Source organism: Xylona heveae (genome assembly GCF_001619985.1).
Source record: "Xylona heveae TC161 unplaced genomic scaffold L228scaffold_7, whole genome shotgun sequence".
Lineage (NCBI taxonomy): Eukaryota > Fungi > Ascomycota > Xylonomycetes > Xylonales > Xylonaceae > Xylona > Xylona heveae.
Window position 1 is genome coordinate 640,531 of NW_017264199.1, and position 21,165 is coordinate 661,695.

General features: G+C 49.4%; 9 protein-coding genes across 9 annotated transcripts; 5 read left to right on the plus strand and 4 right to left on the minus strand.

Annotated features, from left to right (window-relative positions):
• Positions 1–630: 630 nt before the first annotated feature.
• L228DRAFT_248409 (histone-fold-containing protein) lies at positions 631–1,874 on the plus strand. The gene is made up of 3 exons (XM_018332841.1): positions 631–752; positions 1,010–1,147; positions 1,223–1,874. Exons 1-3 carry the CDS (start codon positions 743–745, stop codon positions 1,384–1,386), a joined length of 312 nt encoding a protein of 103 aa, XP_018187240.1. The 5' UTR covers positions 631–742; the 3' UTR covers positions 1,387–1,874.
• A 75-nt stretch (positions 1,875–1,949) lies between these two features.
• On the minus strand, positions 1,950–3,970 carry L228DRAFT_248410 (mitochondrial carrier). The gene is made up of 2 exons (XM_018332842.1): positions 3,825–3,970; positions 1,950–3,733 (listed from the first exon to the last, which is right to left on the minus strand). The coding sequence occupies exons 1-2, from the start codon at positions 3,849–3,851 to the stop codon at positions 2,150–2,152; spliced, it is 1,611 nt and encodes a 536-aa protein (XP_018187241.1). The 5' UTR covers positions 3,852–3,970; the 3' UTR covers positions 1,950–2,149.
• A 177-nt stretch (positions 3,971–4,147) lies between these two features.
• L228DRAFT_248411 (hypothetical protein) lies at positions 4,148–5,152 on the minus strand. Its single transcript, XM_018332843.1, has 2 exons — positions 5,009–5,152; positions 4,148–4,925 (listed from the first exon to the last, which is right to left on the minus strand). Exons 1-2 carry the CDS (start codon positions 5,115–5,117, stop codon positions 4,429–4,431), a joined length of 606 nt encoding a protein of 201 aa, XP_018187242.1. The 5' UTR covers positions 5,118–5,152; the 3' UTR covers positions 4,148–4,428.
• Positions 5,153–5,565: 413 nt separating this feature from the next.
• Positions 5,566–7,198, plus strand: L228DRAFT_248412 (NADH-cytochrome b5 reductase 1). The gene is made up of 4 exons (XM_018332844.1): positions 5,566–5,854; positions 5,936–6,017; positions 6,081–6,624; positions 6,680–7,198. Exons 1-4 carry the CDS (start codon positions 5,680–5,682, stop codon positions 6,827–6,829), a joined length of 951 nt encoding a protein of 316 aa, XP_018187243.1. The 5' UTR covers positions 5,566–5,679; the 3' UTR covers positions 6,830–7,198.
• Positions 6,941–7,943, minus strand: L228DRAFT_261832 (hypothetical protein). Its single transcript, XM_018334367.1, has 3 exons — positions 7,854–7,943; positions 7,409–7,774; positions 6,941–7,332 (listed from the first exon to the last, which is right to left on the minus strand). Exons 1-3 carry the CDS (start codon positions 7,860–7,862, stop codon positions 7,171–7,173), a joined length of 537 nt encoding a protein of 178 aa, XP_018187244.1. The 5' UTR covers positions 7,863–7,943; the 3' UTR covers positions 6,941–7,170.
• Positions 7,944–8,383: 440 nt separating this feature from the next.
• On the plus strand, positions 8,384–11,962 carry L228DRAFT_248414 (TPR-like protein). Its single transcript, XM_018332845.1, has 5 exons — positions 8,384–9,164; positions 9,230–9,403; positions 9,474–11,077; positions 11,151–11,426; positions 11,520–11,962. Exons 1-5 carry the CDS (start codon positions 8,828–8,830, stop codon positions 11,601–11,603), a joined length of 2,475 nt encoding a protein of 824 aa, XP_018187245.1. The 5' UTR covers positions 8,384–8,827; the 3' UTR covers positions 11,604–11,962.
• A 1,086-nt stretch (positions 11,963–13,048) lies between these two features.
• On the plus strand, positions 13,049–15,185 carry L228DRAFT_157888 (putative 1-acylglycerol-3-phosphate acyltransferase). The gene is made up of 5 exons (XM_018329369.1): positions 13,049–13,844; positions 14,013–14,110; positions 14,171–14,265; positions 14,369–14,561; positions 14,809–15,185. Exons 1-5 carry the CDS (start codon positions 13,519–13,521, stop codon positions 15,114–15,116), a joined length of 1,020 nt encoding a protein of 339 aa, XP_018187246.1. The 5' UTR covers positions 13,049–13,518; the 3' UTR covers positions 15,117–15,185.
• A 506-nt stretch (positions 15,186–15,691) lies between these two features.
• Positions 15,692–16,154, plus strand: L228DRAFT_157890 (hypothetical protein). The gene has a single exon (XM_018329370.1). It carries the CDS (start codon positions 15,788–15,790, stop codon positions 16,052–16,054), a length of 267 nt encoding a protein of 88 aa, XP_018187247.1. The 5' UTR covers positions 15,692–15,787; the 3' UTR covers positions 16,055–16,154.
• Positions 16,155–16,254: 100 nt separating this feature from the next.
• L228DRAFT_239646 (hypothetical protein) lies at positions 16,255–20,601 on the minus strand (the record flags this gene model as incomplete). The annotated part of the gene is made up of 2 exons (XM_018331166.1): positions 16,255–17,042; positions 17,214–20,601. 2 exons carry the CDS (start codon positions 20,599–20,601, stop codon positions 16,255–16,257), a joined length of 4,176 nt encoding a protein of 1,391 aa, XP_018187248.1.
• Between the last annotated feature and the right edge of the window lie 564 nt (positions 20,602–21,165).

Sequence of the window (21,165 nt, forward strand, 5' to 3'; positions counted from 1 at the left end):
TACGTGGTTACGGTACCAATTGATGTCATTTTACGTTCTCTACAAGCTTAGAAAATTGTCAGGATGTGATGAGGTTGATAGTCGCGACTCAGGAACGCGTCGACCCAGGCGACAGGCCACTTGGGGCAGCTTAAATTCCTTACCATGCCCGGATTCAGTTGATCCATCGCATCTTTTCTCGCTAAAACTGATAGGCTCCGGGTTTCTTTCGCTTGGACGATGAGCTTTACCTTAAACTGAAACGGGCGAAAGCTTTTGTGGAGGGGCAGCTGGCAGCCGGCAGCCGATGGAAAGAGACAACGACCTCTCTGTCCCGCTTATTGCGGTACGTACCTCCCGTACATATCGGTGTGCGTGTGAAGTGATGGAATCTTTCTCCAGCACAAAGTGACCCCCCCAAATACTGCCTTTTCAAAGTGCTGGAATTGAGCACTTCGTAACGCTCCTTTTTTCGCTTCCGCCTCTATCGGATTTTCGATTTCTTTTGCCCCCCTCCACAACCGAGAAGAGTTTAGCTCCGTCTCGCTGCCTTCCAAAGACACTCTGGATCACTCGTCTTGCTGCTGAGGTATTTATTCTAAGAACCCACCTTTCCCCTTCTCTTCTTTCTCCTCCTTTCACCCCATTTCCCACTACGACATCACCACCTTTCCCAACTTCCATCATCCATCATCAACGCGTCGCTCTGCAACGCTTCATCTTTCATAAAAACTTCTTCTTTTAAATTCATCCACTTCTCACAATGACTGGACGTAAGTAATTATCCTACTATTCCCATTCTTACACGATTTTTGCCCCTTCGTCGTTGTGTCGCGCTTCATCGCGCTTCGCGATAGTCGTGATGGTGTTGCAACACAACGCGTCTGCCGAGCACTCCTGCCCTCATCAACATATTCAACATTGATATAGCTTCATCCTATCCATTATTACCTTAGATTGATCTGAGATTAATACCGTCGTTCATTTGGTTTCGATATCAGGGTTATTCAATGCTAACGTTATCTCATAGGTGGCAAGGGCGGCAAGGGCCTCGGAAAGGGTGGTGCCAAGCGTCACCGGAAGATCTTGCGTGACAACATCCAGGGTATCACCAAGCCTGCTATCCGTCGTCTCGCTCGTCGTGGCGGTGTCAAGCGTATCTCAGCCAGTATGTTGCCCCTCCTATCCCACCTTCGGCACCTCGTTTCTTCAATGTGAAAACTAACATTGCTCTTCCCTACAGTGATTTACGAAGAGACCCGTGGTGTCTTGAAGAGCTTCCTTGAGAGCGTTATTCGCGATGCCGTCACCTACACTGAGCACGCCAAGCGTAAGACCGTCACCTCCCTCGACGTTGTCTACGCTCTCAAGCGCCAGGGCCGTACTCTGTACGGTTTCGGTGGTTAAACGCGTCTTATTCTCGATTTCGCGATCTGCCACGTTGCCGATTTCAATTTCAACTCGATACGCGCCTTGCTAGATATTTGCGCCAATCTTGGACCTCTTCCAATCCAGTTCGCGTGTCTTGCTTGGCTTTTCGTTCCTGCCAAACTTTGCATTTTACGCGTCTGATGGAATCGATAGAGGAAGTGCACGGCGCTATGGATTATCTTCTTATTCCAACTCGCACGTTGCATATATCTCTCGACGTTGTCTTTCGAGCTGAATTATTTTTGCGTCGGGACATTATATCGTCCTTTTGATTCTGCTTTGTTCATTTTCTCAACAATCGGTACAAATACCTACCTAATGTGGCGTTTTATTCTGCGGACTTGGGAGGGCTAGCGGTCTGGAAATAACTCTGTGGGACAGGAAGCCTTTTTCTTTTCTTTTCCTTCTTCTCTTTTTTTCTCATCAAAGTTGTTATACCAAACGGTTACATATATTGCCTACGTAGATGAAATACAAATCATCTGCTTGCTTTTGAGATCACTGGTCATTGCTATGCCTTATGTGTTTGCGTATGGAATGCATGCTCGTGAATATCGTGAGTCAAATTACTTGGCCCTTTGTACTAATTTCAACAGTTTTGAAGGTCAACCTAGATCGAAAGTTACATTCACATTATTTTCCTGATCCGCCAGCAATTTTACCCACATTTGCTTTACATATCCCCACAAAAATTGAATACTCGCATATACGTTTCATCCAATTCATATTTGTGTTACTCTCAACCTCGACCATTTCCTCCCCCTCCACCACCAGCAGAACCATTACCACCGCTAGTACTACCACCATCATCATCGCCATTATCGCCAATATAATCCGTCACAAACTCTACCGCGTCATTCGCACTATCCATTGCCTCGCGCGCCGCCTGCTGACTCTTATCCCAGAGCGCGCTGACACCGGCGCGAGTCTGCTGCGTGGCCGAATAGGCAAGTGCTTGTGCCGAGGACTTTGCTGCGGTCGCTGCCTCCGCCGCCGCCGACGACGCCGAAGAAGGATAACGCGAACCAGAAGGGGACAAAGAAGTCCTCCAACCCGACAAGGACAGCGTGGGATGCTGCGTATCCAAGACGCGCAGAATGGCAAAATATAACTGCACAATGAACTTGTGTACGGATTCTTTCACTAGCATGGTGATGCCATGCGAGAAAAAGCCGCGGAGTAATTCGCCTGCGAGACCTTCGTAGAGCGCCGTGGGACCTTCGGTGCGAATGATGCGCAGAATGAGAGATAGGACTGTTACTCGGAACTTGAAATTCTTGAGATTCAATCTACGTTTACGTGTACTCGCATCGCTGGGCTGTTTTGACGATGACGCAGAGGATGGCGGCAGGGATGCAGCGGCAAGGGGATCAGCACCTGCACCAGTGCCAATATTAGTTGCAGTACCAGTACCAGTCTCAGCGGTACTAGTCGGGGCGGTACGGGTTTCTAATTCTGATTCTTCATCATCGGCATTACCAGACGACAATTGTGCTCGCGCCTTGGCGAGTGAAAACGGATACGTGACGCACGAGGCCATGGCCTTGCTAATTGCCGCGAGAAGAAACGTTGCTCTTGCGCTGGGCTTGTCGCGCTGGGACCGAGGCAGCAGAGTGCGCTTAAACGTCTCGTACAGGAAAAAAGTGATGCTGGGATTCAGCGTGAGGATGAGGCTGGCGGAATATCCGGACCAGAAGCCCGAAATGCCCTTTTCCTCGCGGATCTGCAGCGCGATATCCTTGACGCTGAGGGACTGCGAGGCCGTAGCGGTCGAGGACCGCGCGGCTATCATTGCTGCGGTCTGCTTGCGTGTAACGATATTGGATATCGGCGTGGTGACGAGTTTCGAGAATGCGCCTGCTAATACGCCGATACCTAGTTCGTCGAGCACAGGCAATGTCTTGGATTGGAGTTGTCCGACCCCGGGCGCGACAACGCCCGCGCGTGCCGTCTTGCGCTGTTGTCGCAGAAAAGTGTAGGCGAGGAAGAAAAGGAATGCGTCCACCACGGTTTTGCTTGTGTCCTGGAGCACGCCTTGGTAGAAGGCGGATATCCCGCCTTCTTGCGCGAAGATTTTCTGCGCGGCATCGACTACATCTTTGTACTCGTCCGGATCGGCAGTGGAGCGGTCTTTTCGGAATTGCCGCTGTACTTGCAGCCGCGTGGTGATTAGGGATATGGGGTATATTGCGACATTGGAGAGGCCGCTGCCGACAGAGCCTGCGATGGCATGGCCTAGCGCAGGGAGCGCCGCGGCGGGACCGGCGGCGGATGTGGACGGCTCGGGAGCCTCTTGGATTATGTGGTACAGTGAAAAGGCATCCTAATTTGAGTGTCAATGTGCTGAGACTATGAGGGCAAATGAGTGTTAGGGTTGGGGAAAGAAGTGAAGGACCATGTGATTTGAGACGTACTAGTTGACTGTTGTATATGTAAGCCATCCTTGCGACGGGAAGTTGAGCTAGAGCGCGAAGATTATATTCATATTATTTTTTTTTGGAGCAATTATGAGCGATTGATGCTCAGAAGAGAGAAAATTTTCACATTGTAGAAGGTGTTGTTTTAGTTGGGGTTGTGTTCTCCTCCCTTTGGAGTCTCGTGTCTCAGGGTGTTGGTCCTCTTCCGTCATGGTCTGTCTTTCACCTCGGCCCATGCGACCCTGGAGATCATCGGCATGTTTTGCGGGGTAAGGGACTACGGTGGACAAGGGGGCCCATGTTGGAGATATGTCCAGTCGTGCATTATTGGTCTCTATAACTAGAAGGATAATGATTATCTATATGATAAGATCTTGATGCTTTGAACGCGAAACGAAATGCTGCGGCGGCGGTACGGAGGTACGCTCTTCTAATAATAAACCTTCTAAAGCAAAGAATCAAAAAAATCCTATCAAATGTGTTTGTCACTCTCCCGTAAGCTCTTTGATGAGCTCCGGTGGAGCATCTTTCAAGAGCACATGGACATGTTCCAGTCCACGAACAAAGCAAAGAATCAAAAAAATCCTATCAAATGTGTTTGTCACTCTCCCGTAAGCTCTTTGATGAGCTCCGGTGGAGCATCTTTCAAGAGCACATGGACATGTTCCAGTCCACGAACGCTTTGTAACTGCGCCCAGTTCTTGAACCATTGCACTCGCTCTGGTCCCAAGCGCGAAGTGAACGTCTTGTCCACAAATGCGTCGATGAGCATTCGCGATTCAGGCGTCAAGTCTCCCGTCTGCGAGTCAATTGGGATTGGCGTCTTCAGCCATACCACCATATGGGTGATATCGGGCGTGACTCCGTACGGCCAGTCGTTCCGGAGGATCTTGTAGTCAGCCGGGTCGGCGAACGGGGTGGGGTTGTTGTAGGTAAACGCCACTCCACCATCCGCAGAGATCAGTGGCGGCCAATGCAGCCGCTCTTCGCAAATGTATTTTGTAATTGTCCCATATTGTTCCTTGACCCCGCTACTCCATGCAATGTATCGAACCAAATCCGAAGGCTTGCGTTTGAGAACGGCAAGATCATTGTTCGCTTTTTTTCGCCAATATGGATTAGAACCCCGCGGTATGGAAAGGATAACGATACATGGTACAATGAATAGGCAACTTTCTTACCTATAATCTTTTTCAGATCCTCCCAGGTATGGAACTGATATTGCTCATCAGTCATAGATAAGATTTCACGGTCCGTGTCATTGAGCTGAAAAGGCGCTGGACCGGTCATGGTGTCGGCGAGGGAATCTGATATTGAATTGTGGAGGATATTGTTTTTGGGATTCAGGTACTCCAAGTAGAAATGTTATGACTGCCAGTGGGGTTTCCGTCCCTGGTCGATTACCGGATAGGGACAACAGACCCGGCGTCGGAATAATAAGCTTAACGATCCGATACCACACAGGTATTAGCAGTATTTCCAGGTAGTTAACTTGAAGAGACGAAGATTATGTATTTAATTAGAGAATCTTCAAGAACAAGAAAAAAATCTTGTAAATGCATCATATTTTCTCATTTATTTATATATTAAGCCTCGATCACTGCCAAAGACTAGCTGACGCGTCCATGGACGGATGATAGTGAGCAGCATGATATGACATTTTTCTTTCTTGTGGGGGAAGCTGAACGAGTTATAGCTGGACTAACTAGACCCTCCCAACGGAGCCGAATCGGATGGTGGGAAGCGAGTGGATGTTTGTCTGACACACTGTTCACTCCATATTTCTCTCTCTGTTCAGCGTCGTCGTCTTTTTTCTCCATCCTCATCTGAGGTCAATTCGCTGTTCTCCGCCATGGCTACTGCTCATCAGGTCAAGCCTGCGTCGTTCCTTTCCCCACAGTACATTCATGGCGTCTACATCCCGTCGGCGCTCCTTGTCGTCGGTGTCGCCATTGTGAAGAAGGAGTGGGTTGTCTATGCGCTGGGCGTGGCCGCTCTCCTTGGAGGATGGAAGGTTTACAATAATCGTAAGCATCTTTTGAAAGCACAGGCTATGAGCTGCCTTGCATGAATTTGGACACCTTACTGATGCTATTCTTGTTCAATAGAGGTCCGCAAGGTGCTTAAGCCAAACGAGTATCAGCATTTCGAGCTAAAGGAGAAGACGGTCCTTTCACACAACGTCGCAATGTCTGTTTCTACTCCTCTCCTTGGTCGCTTTTTCCCGAGATAACCTCCGCTGACATATTCCAGCTACCGTTTTGCCCTCCCCAGCCCTACGGATATCCTTGGGCTTCCCATTGGCCAGCATGTTTCCCTCGCCGCCACTATTCCCGGCCAGCCAAAGGAGGTTGTTCGCTCCTACACGCCCGTTTCTGGCGATGAGAATCCCGGCCACGTTGACCTCCTCGTCAAGAGCTACCCCACCGGAAACATCTCGAAGCACCTCAATTCGCTCAAGATTGGCCAGACGATGAAGTTCAAGGGCCCCAAGGGCGCCATGGTCTATACTCCGAATATGGTCAGGCACTTTGGTATGATTGCCGGTGGAACTGGTATCACGCCCATGCTCCAGATCATTCGCGCCATCATCCGCAACCGTCCTCGCAATGGCGGCACCGACACTACTGAGATTGACCTCATATTCGCCAATGTCACTTACGAGGATATTCTTCTGAAGGAGGATTTGGATGCGCTCGCCAAGGAAGACCCCGGTTTCAGAGTTCACTATGTGCTCAACAACCCCCCCGAGAAGTGGGAGGGTGGCGTTGGATTTGTCACTGCCGAAACGATCAAGGTATGGATGTGTGCCTATCAAGGTTGATGATCCGCTTAGCTCATTTTGACTGTAGAAATATATGCCTGCTCCTGCGAGCGACATTAAGATCCTTGTCTGCGGACCCCCGCCCATGGTCAGCGCCATGAAGAAGGCTCTGGATTCTCAGGGCTACGTCAAGCCCAAGCCCGTCAGCAAGCTCGAAGACCAAGTCTTCTGCTTCTAAGGATATTGACCGTGAAGCTGTGCTCAATTTGCACAGAGTTATTGCGAGCCAATGTCAGCATTATGAGAAAGATGATTAGTCCCGGAATCACCTTTTTCTGCACTGGAAATTACCCCCGGTGACGTCTCCAAAGATGTCTTTCGGCCCGGACTTGCTGTATGATGGAAACAATAGTATGAAATCTGGTCAACATTGTTGGCAAAGTCTGCACATAGAGATGCGGGGCTGGCTATGATACAGGTGCCCCATTATTTAATAGATGCTACAGAATTGTGAGATGAGCCAAAAAAGACAATCCAAAAGAAATCTATAGGATTCTAAAATAATTCAAAATAAATCTATTAGCGGTATTGGACCCTTTGGCCACCGCGCTTCTCCATCTTCTTTTGTCTGTTGCTCGTTGCTTGTGCGCCGGTATCGGCGCCGCCGAGTCCACCGAGGCCCTGTTTCATGCCACCAAAAGTCGTGTACGCCAACCAAACTGAATAGAGAGGAATAACAATCTGTGAATGAAGTCCAGTTAGCCTTGTCATCTGCAGAATTATCAGGAGGAATGCTAGGCAGTTGAATGTAACGCACCCAAAGCCACCAAGCGCGGTTTCCGAACACGGCGGCCACAGCGATACAGCCCCAAGTCCAGTAGAGGACGTCCCAGAGGTATTCGGTGAGACCCTTGGCTTCAAGATCCTCTCCACTATTCTTCAGCTCTGCAGTCGAGCTGCCCGGGCGGGTGACGTATTTCGGTCGACCGATGCGCTCGAACCAAAACTCAACGAGCAATGCAGGTGCCGAGAGGAGCAAATAGGGAGTCAGAGTGCTTCTGGTACTCTGAGAGCGGAAGAGGACAAGTCTGAGAAGGAGGAAGAAACCGTGCAGGCTCAAGGCGATTAAATGGGTGCGTTTGAGCAACTGCGCATTGCGGGCAGCGAGCTGCTTCGCCGCTTTCTATAGCAGCGATAAATTGGAGTCAGTCGATTTATGCTCCTGCATGTCCGAGCACGATGAAGCAGAATAGAATTCTTACCTGAGCCATGACGAAACGGAGTGGCGAATTAATGGCAGCAAAAGTGGTCAACCGCTGTATTCATATACCTTGAAGTACGATATCAACGGGAGACATGTCGCTAAAAAGAGACACCGCAAGTCACAGCCAAATTTGGCACCAAAAGGCGGGCCGAGGCCCTTTGGAGCTACCATGACGAGTGAACCAGGTTGTTTACTTGATTTCTAAATGGCCAAGGAAGAAAGAAGCTCAGTCAGACTACAATTATTATTTATTTTTGATCATGCAAACCCTTCAGATTCAGCTTATACTGTAAAATTCCGTTCCCATTCCGGAAGAATTTAGAGAGTTCGTTGTGGCCGCAAGAGGAGAGATACTTTTCCGTTCTCTCTCTTTCTCTTCTGTTGCATCTGGCAACCGCTGGCAATCGCTTCTCGCCAGCCAACCAGAGCCCGCGACCACAAACCTCCATCACAACAGCGGAGGAACGCGAGGATTCTTACCAAAAGGGCCACAATAACCCAGAATATGTCCATACCCTGCGATCAAATCCTCTGACAATATCGTGGACGTCTCGATCGGTGACAGCCACCTCAATAATTCTCGGTCCAATTTCATTTCTGCGACCGAACGTATGTCGCCTTGGCCCAGGTCGGATGCTGACTAGCCAGACATCGTGACCTAAACCGGCGTAAATGCGCATACCCAGGTGCTGCCTCTCATACCAGTCCTCTTTCGGCGGCGCATGATACCCTCACTTTTTCTTCACGACAGACTGAAGAACAAACTTTTACAAGCCCGGTATAATCCAACAACTCTGTGCGACAAATACTGTATTTCTTGAGTTGCAACAAACCTTCAATGAATCGGGCCTCGCCACAACAATTCACGACCCCATCTCTCCTCTTTCTCAACCGCCGAAGACGACTGTCAGGACACATTACACTTCGTCGGTCTTTCATTCAGTGATAATTATTTAATATCCGCATCTCATCATGCCGCCCACAAACCCATTCGTCGTGAACCAACTGCGACATCTCATATACTATAATCTGGACAACAACCTCTTTAGAAACGCCCTTTTCCTAGCCGGCCGCTTACATGCCTATGAGCCTCGATCTTCAGAAGCCGCATATCTGGTGGCGTTATGCTACCTGGGACTCGGTCAGTTAAAAGCGGCGTTTGACTACAGCAGGAGCCCGGGAGCGCGGGGTACTCATTTGGGATGCTCCTACATTTTTGCTCAAGCATGTTTGGGTCTGGAACGTTATGCAGAAGGAATCGCTGCACTGGAGCGGAGCAGAGGTCTTTGGAGCGGTAGAAATCATTGGAGTGGGTGGATCACTGCAGATTACGAACTGAGAAAAGTTGCAACTGACTGTGGACTTTGCCAATAGACAAACACTCGGAGACCACTCGACGACCCCTCCCAGATGCAGCAGCAGTGTATTGCCTGCTTGGTAAATTATGGCATGCGCATCATAATGTAGAGAAGGCTGTCGAATACTATGTCGAGGCGCTGAAGTTAAATCCCTTCATGTGGGATGCTTTTCTGGGTCTCTGTGATACGGGTAAGCATTGCTGCTACAACGAAGATTTTTTTTTTGTTGATCGCGTCTGACTCGATACACACTTTTCTAGGAGCGAACATACGTACTCCGAATATTTTCAAAATGACACCCGAGATGCTCGCGATCCTCTCAGCTTCCTCACATGACGAGCCACGGTCACTGGGGACTTTAGAAGAATCACCGCCACCTTCAAATGTCGGACCGCTGCAATCGCAACAAAATAATGGCAACTCTGCCCCAATGGCGTATGATCCTTTTAGCGCACCAACAAACGGTATTAGTGGAGACGAGAAAGTCGGGTTTGGCTCATCTAGCCTTGCCTCGAATCTCTTCAGAAAGATGAATGGTGAGGCGCCAGTACACGTCGGAATGGCTCCATCAGTAGGCGGTGGAGGTGGAATCAGCTTCGAGGGACTGGAGACACCCCCAAACAATTCAAGCGCTGTCGATGCAGCCTATATGGCTGCTGCTCCACCGATGGAGCCCCCGCACGCGCCTTTGCGCCGAACACGGACGCTGCAAGGTCTGGGTTACGACTTGGGCGCGGACATACCCCCAAGACTACGCAAGACGACAAAGTCGCGTACTCGCCTCGCGGGAGATGCGGATGATAGTGATCACCAGGTTACGACGAGGTCGTCTAGCACGGCCAGCGCGGCTGGAGAACGGAAGCGCACTGTGACGGGCCAGGCGAACCTTTCTTCTCATCTCGCTGACCCTACTGCCGCTCCTCAACGCCGGAGTGTGCGACTCTTCAATCAGATTAGACCGACAAGTACCAAGGCCACGACAGCCAGTAATGCAGGCATTGGGCTTCGAGAGAGTAGAGACCTGCGAAGGGCCAAGGCCACCGGCGCCAAGGGCCGGTCAGCCACTGCATCCAGTTTGGGCCGAGCCGTGAGTGGTAACCGCAAGCCTATTGAGGGCATTGATCTTGATGGGAAGGAGGCTCGAATCGCAAGCTCATCGTCATCAGCGAGGCACGCAAGCATCGAAGCCGCCAAGGAACAAGAAGCGCTCCAATGGCTGTTGGATGTCTTTTCCAAGTTGGGAGCGGCGTATTTTGCTCTAACACGCTACCAGTGCCAAGAAGCGCTTCAAATATTCTGCACATTGCCGCAGGCTCAGCGAGAAACGCCTTGGGTACTTGCGCAAATGGGAAGAGCTTACTACGAGCAAGCCAATTACGTGGAGGCGGAAAAGTACTTTAAGCGGATAAAACTCATTTCGCCCTCGAGGATGGAGGATATGGAGGTATATTCTACAATTCTTTGGCATCTGAAAAACGACGTCGAATTGGCATTCCTCTCACACGAACTGCTCGACATGGATCGATTATCTCCACAAGCATGGTGCGCTTTAGGAAACTCGTTTTCGCTCCAGCGCGAACACGACCAGGCGCTCAAATGCTTCAAACGTGCAACGCAACTAGACCCCAAGTTCGCCTACGCATTCACATTACAAGGGCATGAGCATGTCGCGAATGAAGAGTACGACAAGGCTCTAACAAGTTACCGCCAGGGAATTTCGGCCGATAGCCGGCATTACAATGCCTGGTATGGTCTTGGAAAAGTCTACGAGAAGATGGGCAAGTACGAAGTTGCGGAGAAGCATTTCCGCACAGCGGCAGAGATCAATCCGACAAATGCCGTACTAATCTGCTGTATCGGTGTGGTAAGAAAGCTTTCTATTTTTTTTTTCTCACGATCCCTACAATGGACGAATGGCTAATCATGTCTTCTGATAGGTTCTTGAGAAGATGAAGAATCCAAAAGCGGCGCTAATCCAATACTCTCGCGCATGCGACCTTGCTCCACGATCAGCACTGTCGCGATTCAAGAAGGCCCGCGTCTTGATGACGCTGCAAGAGAACCATATGGCGCTTGCCGAACTTCGGCTGCTCAAAGACCTTGCCCCCGACGAGGCGAATGTGCACTTCCTCTTGGGACGACTGTATAAGATGCTCCATCAAAAGGCCAATGCGATTAAGCATTTTACCACTGCCCTCAATCTTGATCCAAAGGTATGTATCGATACTGTTATATATGGAATAAATCGCAGCGGTTATACGTGGAAAGAATTTCTCATTGACAACCAACTAACACGGGCAAAACAGGCCGCACAATATATCAAAGACGCAATGGAGTCGCTCGAAGACGAAGAGGATGAAGAAGAGGAGGACGAAGACGACATGTCATGAGACGAAGTGAGACGAAATGGTCCCTAGGGCGATGAAACGTGGCGTACGAGGGTAGCATTAGCATCATGGCAGTTTCTTGCATTATTACTTGAGTAGCACATATGGGAGGCTATCTCTGATTTCTTCTTTTGACTCTATACTCCCCTTTCGTCTTGCATCCTTCTTCGCATCATTCATATGGACTACCACATTCTTTGCGTAGGCTGGTCCTTCTTTTATTTTCCTGCGTAGTATTCTTCTTTGCCCTCCAGCCTTGCACTCTATATTATCTTCTTTCTCGTGTTTGCCAAACTTTTTTCACCCTCCACCATTTTAGCATTGAATAGTTTTTGCACGGTGTCGAGATATGGCGGGATAGGTCACAGTCTTGTATGGCGTCCAAGGGATAAGGGGTGTGTGGGGAGCGTGACATGTAACATGGGTCTGTCTGTCTGTTTTATTTCCGCCTCGGTATTTAATTGCGTATGAGTGTGAGGAGTAGGTGTATTAGCATGATTAATTAGAAACGAAAATATTACGCTTCAATTATTCGATGTTTTGTATTATCGTGTTCAGTAACCAAAAGATAATTTTAGCATGCTCGTGAAGCAATAACGTAGCGAATGAAAATGTTACTGCAGCAGGTGCAGGGTAAAGCCTGCAAGGTCAAGCTGCAAGTTGGGGGCTAGTTGACTGGTGAGCAACGAACATCTCAACAAGATGTTTTTTTCTTTTTCTTGGATTATTCCCTGCGGTCTGGGATACGGGGACTATCGGAGCTCCTTGGCGAAGACCAGGGGTAGTTCTGATAAGGATGGGGTTGTGGGTTTGTGACCGGGGGGGTTTTGGTGGATGGGGGTCTTGGATTCACATGTCATTTAACTTATCATCTGCAGGGTTACTTTAGGAGGGAATGGTCATGGTGGGAATGTATATTAGTCCTCCGTAGTCGTAGTCAGAAGACATGACGACAGGGGTAAGTATGTCATAGTGTCGCGTGGATATAATTGATGCCTTGAACTATAAAGTATAAGAAAGTTAATTATATCTTCAGGTTATGAGTGTATGTCCTAGGATACTGTACTGCAGTTAATAACTTAATGCTTTCAGGGTTTAGTAGTCGAGGTAAGGTGTTGTACTGGTATAGGGTGGAATTAGGTAGTTAATATACCATGGTTGGTAGGATAGTCTAGATACAGCTAGTATATCTATATGCCCTAACTGCTTCTAGTAAATGTGTTTTTATACAATATTTATTCAACATATGTACCTTATGGATCAAAATATTTACCACTAGAGTAAGGGTAGAAGATGCATAACTTAGTGGACCAACACAGTAAGAGCCAATGAAAGAGATGGGGAAGAGGGAGACCAAGTAATACAACCCCAGAACCAAAGAGGACTAGCGTGACTGCCCCACGTCAAACGGTGCCTGTCGGTCACTCACCGCCCACCGAGGAGACTAACTCGACTCTACCACAACTAATTCAACCTAAACTCAAGCAAATCCGAGACATTATTCCCTAACCACAAGACCACCACCATCATCACTCTTCTCCTTCCCCTCCACACAGTCTGGGAACAGGTCAGACGCCTTCTCCGCATTCACCATTATCCTTACTACCTCGGAGCCACGACGTCGAACCTTTTTCTCGAACCCGCTTCACTCCGGGGTTGAAAAGTATTAGGGACGAGAGAACCACAAAGTATTCAACGGGATCCAACCGGTTTCACCACGCAGAGCGTAAATTCCCCCGGAAGCATTACGAGCCAGGATACCCAGGGAACTTTGATTTGCAAGCGACTGTTGGGTTTGACGCCCGGCGAGACTGCGACACCACGAGCCTGGGCCCGTCCTCCCGGCATTTTACGCAGAATCATTGATAAGAAGCGGAGTGGGGTCTGAACAGCTCACCTCACCGAACATTCCTACAACATGTCCTTTATCGAATACGTGGAATATTTCCTGGCCATTTACGTCGCGATCACCCTGATGCTCTTTGTGCTGTCCCTCGGACCGTTGCCAAAATGCGGCTTCTACGCGCGCCTCCTCGCCTCATATCTCTCGCTGATCGGCTGCGCGACGTACGGCGTCGTGGCTTCCATAGTCCTCCGGCTGGTCGGATACGGTCGTGTGAGCCAATGGGCGACTGCGCGCTCGTTTAAATGGGTCATGAGATATACCACTGGTGTGGAGTTTGTAGTGGATCGAAAGGAGAACCTCCAGACTCGTCCGGCTGTCTTTATTGGAAACCATCAGACGTGAGTTTACAACTTTGTTACGCGGTTTTCCCCCGTCGAGGAAATATTCGGACTACCCTGGATGAAAGAAATTACACTTGGACAAGGCATTATTCGTTGATTGGTTTTCAATGAGGATGGGGGGAAACGCAGAAAGTACAAGCGCATTACAAGGCTGACAAGACGAAGTGAACTCGACGTGCTCATGCTCGGCGAAATCTTCCCTCCATACTGCAGCGTTACGGCCAAGAAGAGTCTCAAGGCCATTCCCTTTCTCGGATGGTTCAGTACGTCCTGCCCCTCCCCTCTTTTCCCGTCTTTTACTTTCAATGCTAACCCATTGGCAGTGGCACTCAGTGGAACCGTATTCATCGACCGCGCGAACCGACAAACTGCCCTGGCGGCATTTGAAAGTGCGGCTGCAGAAATTCGAAGAGAAAAGGTTCGTTTTCCTATTCCTTTGTTCTCCAATTGGCACTTGCTCTTCTACATGTGTTTATTTACCATTCCGATATCAAAATGAACCAGAGCTAATATCCTCCCAGCAAAGCGTCTTCATTTTCCCCGAAGGCACTCGCTCCTACTCGACCAAGCCGGACTTGTTGCCGTTTAAAAAGGGCGCCTTCCATCTCGCTGTCAAGGCGCAGGTGCCCATTGTCCCCATTGTCGTCGCAAACTACTCCAACGTGCTGAATGTCAAGGAGCGGAAATTTACCTCGGGCCAGATTCCTGTCAAGGGTGCGTACCCATATCTTAACGCTTCCTCCCCTTTCTACGTCTCCATTTCTCCATTCCCCCGTTTCCCCTCCCCCCCCATCCCTCTTTTCTCTTATGGCCCGTTGTCTTGACACGAACTATCACGTCCCGTGGCATTTCTATCCCAAACCATATCAAACTCTCTTCTATGATCTCGTCCTATTATCTTGTTCTATTATCTCGTTCTATAATCCCGTAAAACAGCGAACCCAACTGACTCATGTAACAGTCCTCGACCCTATCCCCACTACGAACCTCACATCCGAAGACGTCGACGACCTGACCACGCGCACTCGCGAAATCATGCTCAAGGAACTCATCCAGCTGAACCAGACTGCCACTTCGGCATCCCCCTTTGCCGCCGACGCTGCCCGACACGATCTCGACGCTAGCAAGATGGCCACTGGCGCTTCTGCCCCCATCTCTGTCTCTCCCGCTGTTGCTTCAAAAGCATCAGGCATTGACCGCGTCGCTGCCAATGGCCACGGTCATGGTCACGGCCATTCCATCAAAGCGAATGGAAACGGCGCTTTATAAGCCTTTTTTTTTTCTCCTCATCCTCCCCATCTCCCTCCCCTTTTTCTTTTCCTTTTTTTCCCCTCACAGCCATCACCACCACCATTTACTTTCATGTCCAGTATCAGTGAACCACTTTTATATCCAGTGTCGGTGAATCATACTGGGTTACTTAAAGCGGGAACCTGTGCAGTTGTCCTGTTGGGCAGTTGTCCTGTTAGGGCACAAGGGAGGGCAGGGCAGGGCACGGAAACAGTACCCCACATGTCGCGCCTCCCTTTCCTCGTATTACGCCGATGAAGAAAGTGGGGAAAGGGAAAGGGGAAAGGGGAAGGAGAATGGCGGAGGGGAAGGGGGGGATGTTGATACGGACCAACGCATGAAATACGACCGAGAAAAGAAAAAGGATAAAGAACCCCAGATTTTTTGATATCATACCTAGTTGCTGCATCGGAACGAGTAGATTGATTATCCGCCCTTTTGCATTCACCATCCATCATCTACATCATCTATATCATCGTCTACCTTTACATCTAGATCCTAGGTACATCTCCATCTCCATCTACATCTACTTCACCACCATCATATTGTCACCATCATCATCATTGTCATCATTATCATCATAGCACTCTATATTATAGCAATTTTTCTTCTGCCAGACACCTCATCGTTATTATTATGTGATTGACTCAATGGGTACTGTTTCTAAATATGTGAATGATATTGAAGAAATGGATATGATATGGATATACTATCCTCGTGTGTATCAAGTCCATGGTTCACGACTGAAATTTGTATCCCGTGAGAGGAAAAGTGAGAAGATTATGAGGAACTCTAGAAAGGACAAAAAAAGGATAAGAAAGGATAAGAAAAGGGAAGAACATGGAAGAGTATGGAAGAGGGAAGAGGAAGAGAGAAGAGAAGAGGAGAGAGTGTGCGAAGGAGAAAAAAAAAAATAAAAAATAAAAAAAAATACGGCAAGTGATTGTAGGCATGAAAATTGAACACGCTGAGATGCTGAACGCCGAAGAAAAGAAGTAATGACTAAGATAGAAGTTATGACTATGTGGGAAAAATGACTATGGAAGAAAAAATGACAAAGATACAAAAATGACCAAGATTCTGATAACTATAAAATAACGAGCAATGCTCACTGTTGCTAACCCTGAGCCAGCTGGCTTGACAGCCGTTGCGCATGAGCATGCGGACGAGGATGCACAGCAGCAGGCGCCGTAGTTGTCGGGAGTGGCGCCTTGCGAGAGCAGCCAGGAGCGGAGGGAGCGGAGGGAGCGCGTGAGCGTGCTCCCGTGGCGCCAGTTGGAGAAGGAGGAAAAGGAGGAAGGCGAGTAGGGGGTTTCATCAATGATGCTGCGCCAGTAGATGAGCGAGAAGGCATATCCGGCTCGGGTTCAGGGCTTGGACTCGATCGGATCCGTAATCCTTCAAGAGAGTCCGAGATGGTGATTTTTCGACGAAGGCGCGCTTTGAACATGTCCATTACGTCGTCGGTCAGTTGAGACGCGTAGTCACCACCGTAGTCGCCGGTGCGGGTATTCTCTTTATTGGCATCGTCATAGTACCCGACTTCAGAACGACCACGGCCTTCGTAGGCACCTTCACCCTCGTCCTCGGTCTCGTTCAAGTCCCAGGGCACCTCGGGCGCATAGATACCGGCTGGGGCGAACATGTCAAGCGGCACCGATCGATGCTGAGGATGTGCTCGGGGACCAGCAAAACCTGCCATTATGCAGGACTCTGTCGCGGGTGCAATGTGTTCTCCGAGAGGAAGGCTAATGGTGGTAGCGTTGACGGTGCGAGCAATATCTTGAACGAGAAGTTGCATGGGGCAAATGTATGTCGTGAAGAAATTGGATGACCATGCAAGGACGTGGCCACAGACGCTGCCACGTTCATTATCGATGACCCAGGCTCCAGAGTCGCCGCCCACTGTACGTTGTTCAGGTTAGCGATATTACAAATAAGGTTGAAGCGTGGCAGCAAAGACAAATGTGCTTTAAAGCAGTGGGAACGCCACAGGAATACGGAGACAGAGGGGATGGGATGGAAACAGAAGGAGTGAGATTGAGACAGCCAAAGACATTTGTGTAGGAAACGTACTTCCAAAGTTACCCCAGACGTGGAAGCTGTGGGAAAATGTGAGTCGACCATTCAACTTGAGCGCACTCATGGCCGGATTGATAACCCCTTGTTGCAAGCCGCTCGTACGCCCAAAACAGTGCACTTCCTTGCCGCCCAGATCATTCATCCCCGCAACCTCCACAGGGTACAGATCCTCCTCTGGGTGGTAATTATTGCGGCAGACGGGGTCCCGTAAAGTAGGCCTCGACTGGCAGCCACCTTTCCGAGCATAACGCTTCCCGCCTTGGACGAGATTAAAAGGCTGCAGACGCTCTTCATGGAGTTTGAGCAGTGCCCAGTCAATCTCGTGATGGATGCCACCTTGCTTGAGTCTTCTTGATCCAGATGACGCATGCACATATCCAAGCGAATGCTCATTCAAGTGCTTTCCGTCTTTATCTGACGACGATAAGAAAAATCCTTCATCCACATCCTGGTAAGCGGGCTGCGTGATGATCAAGCCCTCACCGTCTCCCGGCTTGATGCCTGCAGTATCACCAAAAGAATCGTCAGACTCCTCGTCGCTCTCATCCTCACTGTACTCTTCCACGTCGTCGAATTCTTCCCCAGTATGCTCCGAGTGACTTTCATCTGCAGAGTCGTTGTACCCCTCGTCGTCTGTCATCTCGTATGCGTACTCCTCGTCATCTTCAATTCCCTGTTCTGGAGCGGTCTGTATTGGTTGCCAGCGACGGTCCTCGGCCCCTCTACTTGCCATCGACGGCCGAGCCTTGCCCGATGAAGCAGAATCCAAACGAGTTTTACTCTCCGCATCACTATCATCGAAATCACTCGGCTCGTCGAGCAGATGATGCACTGTCATCCCGAATGGTTCGCCATCTATTAGGACCACGCCACCATATGAGCCTGCACCGGAATGGGAGCCTGCGCCCGAACCATTTCCATTGAACGTGAAGGCTCCAATAGATGCTCCACAAAGCGGGCGTGTCTGGTGAAATGGATTTGCCGGGGAAGCATCTCGCTCCTCGGGATCGCTCACCAGTGACTTCTGAGGGCCATTGCGGCGGCCGCCTGGAGCCTTTGATCGACGCACTTTTCCTTTCCGGACGCGAAGTTCGTACTTGCTCTTGTCGTATTTCAAACGGCGACTTAGAACAGCCTTAACCTTTACCACGCTAGAGCAAGTCACCACAATGGTGGGTTTGGCAGTCTCCTTGGACTCGCCAGCACTAACGAGGTCCATGCTCACTGTCTCACAAGGGTCTTTCACAGTCTTTTCCAAGATTCGCTCCAATCGAGGCAATAGATTTTCATGCCAATCAGATAGCAGCTCTGGCGTCACCCTGGCAGGATATACTTTAATCTTGCGCTTTTTGGGCGGGCTTTCCAAAGGCTCTAGCTGAAGCTTCGGTGATGCAGTTATCGGGGATTGGGCGGGTTTGGAGTCGAAAATCCTGCTATCAGCACTGAGGGATTTTCTGGGAACGGTAAACTGGGACTCCTTTTCTTTTTGTTTCTGACCAAGACTCGGGCTGCTCCGCGAAGCAGGAAGCGCCAACTCAGGGAAGCCAGCCACGGGCATTGAGAAGAGCGATAATGGGGAAAAGCTCGAAGAGATGGCGGGTGAGTTTCGAGATAGCTGAGTTTCCAGCATTGGCGAGATTTGAGGTGGGGGGTCATGCTCGTCAATCATGCAGCAGCGTTGCAACCTTTCCAAGATGACGGAATAAGCTTTGGGTTTGACTTGTTCACTACCTCCTATCGCCAGACATTGCTGTACAGCTCGCATGTAGCAGCTTCCGCACTTTGCCGCGAGCTTCTTGACATAAATTGTTTCAATCCTTGACTTGAACATGCCCGGGGTATATTTGTGTTTCCAGAAGCTGCTGAGCGGCATCCAGAGGCCAATTTCGAGCAAGATAAGACCGAGGCTGTAAATGTCAAAAGATGGGAAGTATCTCTGCTTTCGCGTGCTATCATGGCGAGGTTCCAGGGGGTGGCGATAAATGTCCAGGGACCTGTATTCTTGGCTTGCATCAACGCCATCTTCAGAGAATATATCAAAGGAGGAAAGGTATGGCTTGCGAAGATCTGCGTTTTTATTTTCGGCGATTGGCGGATATCTTACGAAAGTGCCGCTTGCCGATTTGTCTTGGGGGAACAAGAGGATATTGTTACTATTCATGCCACGATGAAGGAACCCTCGGGAGTGTAATTCAAAGAGAGTCGACGTCAAGCCATATGCTAGTCGAAGACGAACCTCCAAGTCTGGAAACTGGGAGCTTGAGGAGGTGATATTGGCCTGGAGCATGCTCAAAAGACTAATGGGCATGATTGCGGCCAAGGATAATTCAAACGCGTTTTGCAGAAGAGAAACGTATCTCGGCAGCTCATAAATCAACCCGTAGCAGGAGCTAGAAGCTTCAAAGTAGCCCACAAGTCTTAAAACGCCGTTGGTATGGTAATTTCCGGGCTGGACGCAGTGATGAAGTACGCTCGCCAGTGAATGCAAGCGATCCAGTGGCGGAGCGATGCCAGTTTGACTGTAGATTGGGTCAAACACAGCATACTCTATCATTACCGGTACGACCGGGACTCCATACGTCTCCACCATCCACCTTTCAGAGATACTGCTCGGATCTCGGAGGTAAGCTAACGTTCGCTCGTTGGATTGTGTCATGATGGCTTCGTATGGAGGCGGACGTGAGGATGCCCAGGGAGAGTGATCAGAAAAGATGAGGGCAGAAGGATCAATCTTGGCCAACACTCTTTCTTGAACGGGAGAGAATTCTGGATACTTTGCTTTCTCTCCAAGTTCTGAAGCTATTCCTGAGAGCGCCGGAGACGGATAATCATTGGTAAGCAAATACTCTCGCCGAAGGCTCTCCTTGTGCTGAGTTCCTTTTTCGACAGGCGACATGACTCCTCTCAAGGACCCTGAAAGATCATACAAGGTGTCAATGGAAGTAGTTAGATCCTTGACTAAATCATGCAGCCGCGTTTTGTCTGCCGCCGTCCAAAGACTGTGATGAAGGCCCTGGTGAGAGCTCTTCTCCCAGCCTCGATAGCCTGGAAGGCCATTGTTCTTACGAGACATGTTCTCTGCCTCATCGAGAATCTCCTTGATGGATGTCATCAAGCTCTCCACAAGACTGGTTAAACCAGCACGTTCAAGCGGCTGATCGATATCACCCTGCTGAGCATTCTTATCGCTCCAGTCCAACCCCCAGTTCATCAGCCGGTCTTTCTGGGTCCGTAAACTCCGATGGAGACTTCTAAGCTGAGGATCTCCGTCCATGGTTACTGATGGTGATGTCGTGAAGTCATATGACTTTTTCGTGTCCGAATATATTTTGGTTAACCGCCCAGGGGCCGTTCGATGCATCCCGCTCTCTTGCATCGACATGGTGCATGAAAGGCGAGCAAATTGTACTTTGTGAAAAAAGTCAAAGGAGAAAAACGAAAGAAACAAAATGAAGCAGGAAAGGGATCTCTGAAGAATAGATTAAAGTTATGCAGGCGGAGAGCCGTATGTAAGGAGATGGCTTGTCGACCTAGGGAAGCTTTTAGCTGCTGCCTAAAGCTTGGCCCTGTGGCTTTCTTCTGCCGCACCAACGAAATGTCTCAGGTGACGATTGTTTCGCTGACCTTCATCAACAGGCAGCTGCAAAACTAGCATTCACGGAAGACCGGTATTATATTTAGAGCATTCGATCCGTGCAATCGGATCTTCACAAAGATTAACGGATGGGATTGATTGTTCCAGAGAGTTTCTCTCTAAGGGTGAAGTTACCCCAGGTTTATCATTGAGGCGCAGGGGACTCAAAAGTGGGGGCAAAGGATATTTCCTCTAAGTGGCGCAGTCTCTCGCCTAATTTACTTGGCTTAAGACCGTAAATAACTGTGGCTTGGTTGCCTCGGAATATTATTTACCCATCACAGACGTCCACATCTGATAACTAATGTTTCC

Excerpts from the sequence above, each read along its gene's own strand:
- L228DRAFT_248409 (XM_018332841.1), top strand. Across the intron at positions 1,148-1,222 it reads TGTCAAGCGTATCTCAGCCA|TGATTTACGAAGAGACCCGT; the intron begins GTATGTTGCCCC and ends TCTTCCCTACAG.
- L228DRAFT_248410 (XM_018332842.1), bottom strand. The coding sequence starts at position 3,851 with ATGGCTTACATATACAACAGTCAACTA. Across the intron at positions 3,734-3,824 it reads ACATATACAACAGTCAACTA|GATGCCTTTTCACTGTACCA; the intron begins GTACGTCTCAAA and ends CACTCAAATTAG.
- L228DRAFT_248411 (XM_018332843.1), bottom strand. The coding sequence starts at position 5,117 with ATGACCGGTCCAGCGCCTTTTCAGCTCAATGACACGGACCGTGAAATC. Across the intron at positions 4,926-5,008 it reads GGATCTGAAAAAGATTATAG|CGAACAATGATCTTGCCGTT; the intron begins GTAAGAAAGTTG and ends GGCGAAAAAAAG.
- L228DRAFT_248412 (XM_018332844.1), top strand. The coding sequence starts at position 5,680 with ATGGCTACTGCTCATCAGGTCAAGCCTGCGTCGTTCCTTTCCCCACAG. Across the intron at positions 5,855-5,935 it reads ATGGAAGGTTTACAATAATC|AGGTCCGCAAGGTGCTTAAG; the intron begins GTAAGCATCTTT and ends CTTGTTCAATAG. Across the intron at positions 6,018-6,080 it reads CTTTCACACAACGTCGCAAT|CTACCGTTTTGCCCTCCCCA; the intron begins GTCTGTTTCTAC and ends GACATATTCCAG.
- L228DRAFT_261832 (XM_018334367.1), bottom strand. Across the intron at positions 7,333-7,408 it reads ACCGCGCTTGGTGGCTTTGG|ATTGTTATTCCTCTCTATTC; the intron begins GTGCGTTACATT and ends CTTCATTCACAG.
- L228DRAFT_248414 (XM_018332845.1), top strand. The coding sequence starts at position 8,828 with ATGCCGCCCACAAACCCATTCGTCGTGAACCAACTGCGACATCTCATA. Across the intron at positions 9,165-9,229 it reads GAGCGGTAGAAATCATTGGA|ACAAACACTCGGAGACCACT; the intron begins GTGGGTGGATCA and ends CTTTGCCAATAG. Across the intron at positions 9,404-9,473 it reads TCTGGGTCTCTGTGATACGG|GAGCGAACATACGTACTCCG; the intron begins GTAAGCATTGCT and ends ACACTTTTCTAG.
- L228DRAFT_157888 (XM_018329369.1), top strand. The coding sequence starts at position 13,519 with ATGTCCTTTATCGAATACGTGGAATATTTCCTGGCCATTTACGTCGCG. Across the intron at positions 13,845-14,012 it reads TTTATTGGAAACCATCAGAC|TGAACTCGACGTGCTCATGC; the intron begins GTGAGTTTACAA and ends GACAAGACGAAG. Across the intron at positions 14,562-14,808 it reads GGGCCAGATTCCTGTCAAGG|TCCTCGACCCTATCCCCACT; the intron begins GTGCGTACCCAT and ends CTCATGTAACAG.
- L228DRAFT_157890 (XM_018329370.1), top strand. The coding sequence starts at position 15,788 with ATGGGTACTGTTTCTAAATATGTGAATGATATTGAAGAAATGGATATG.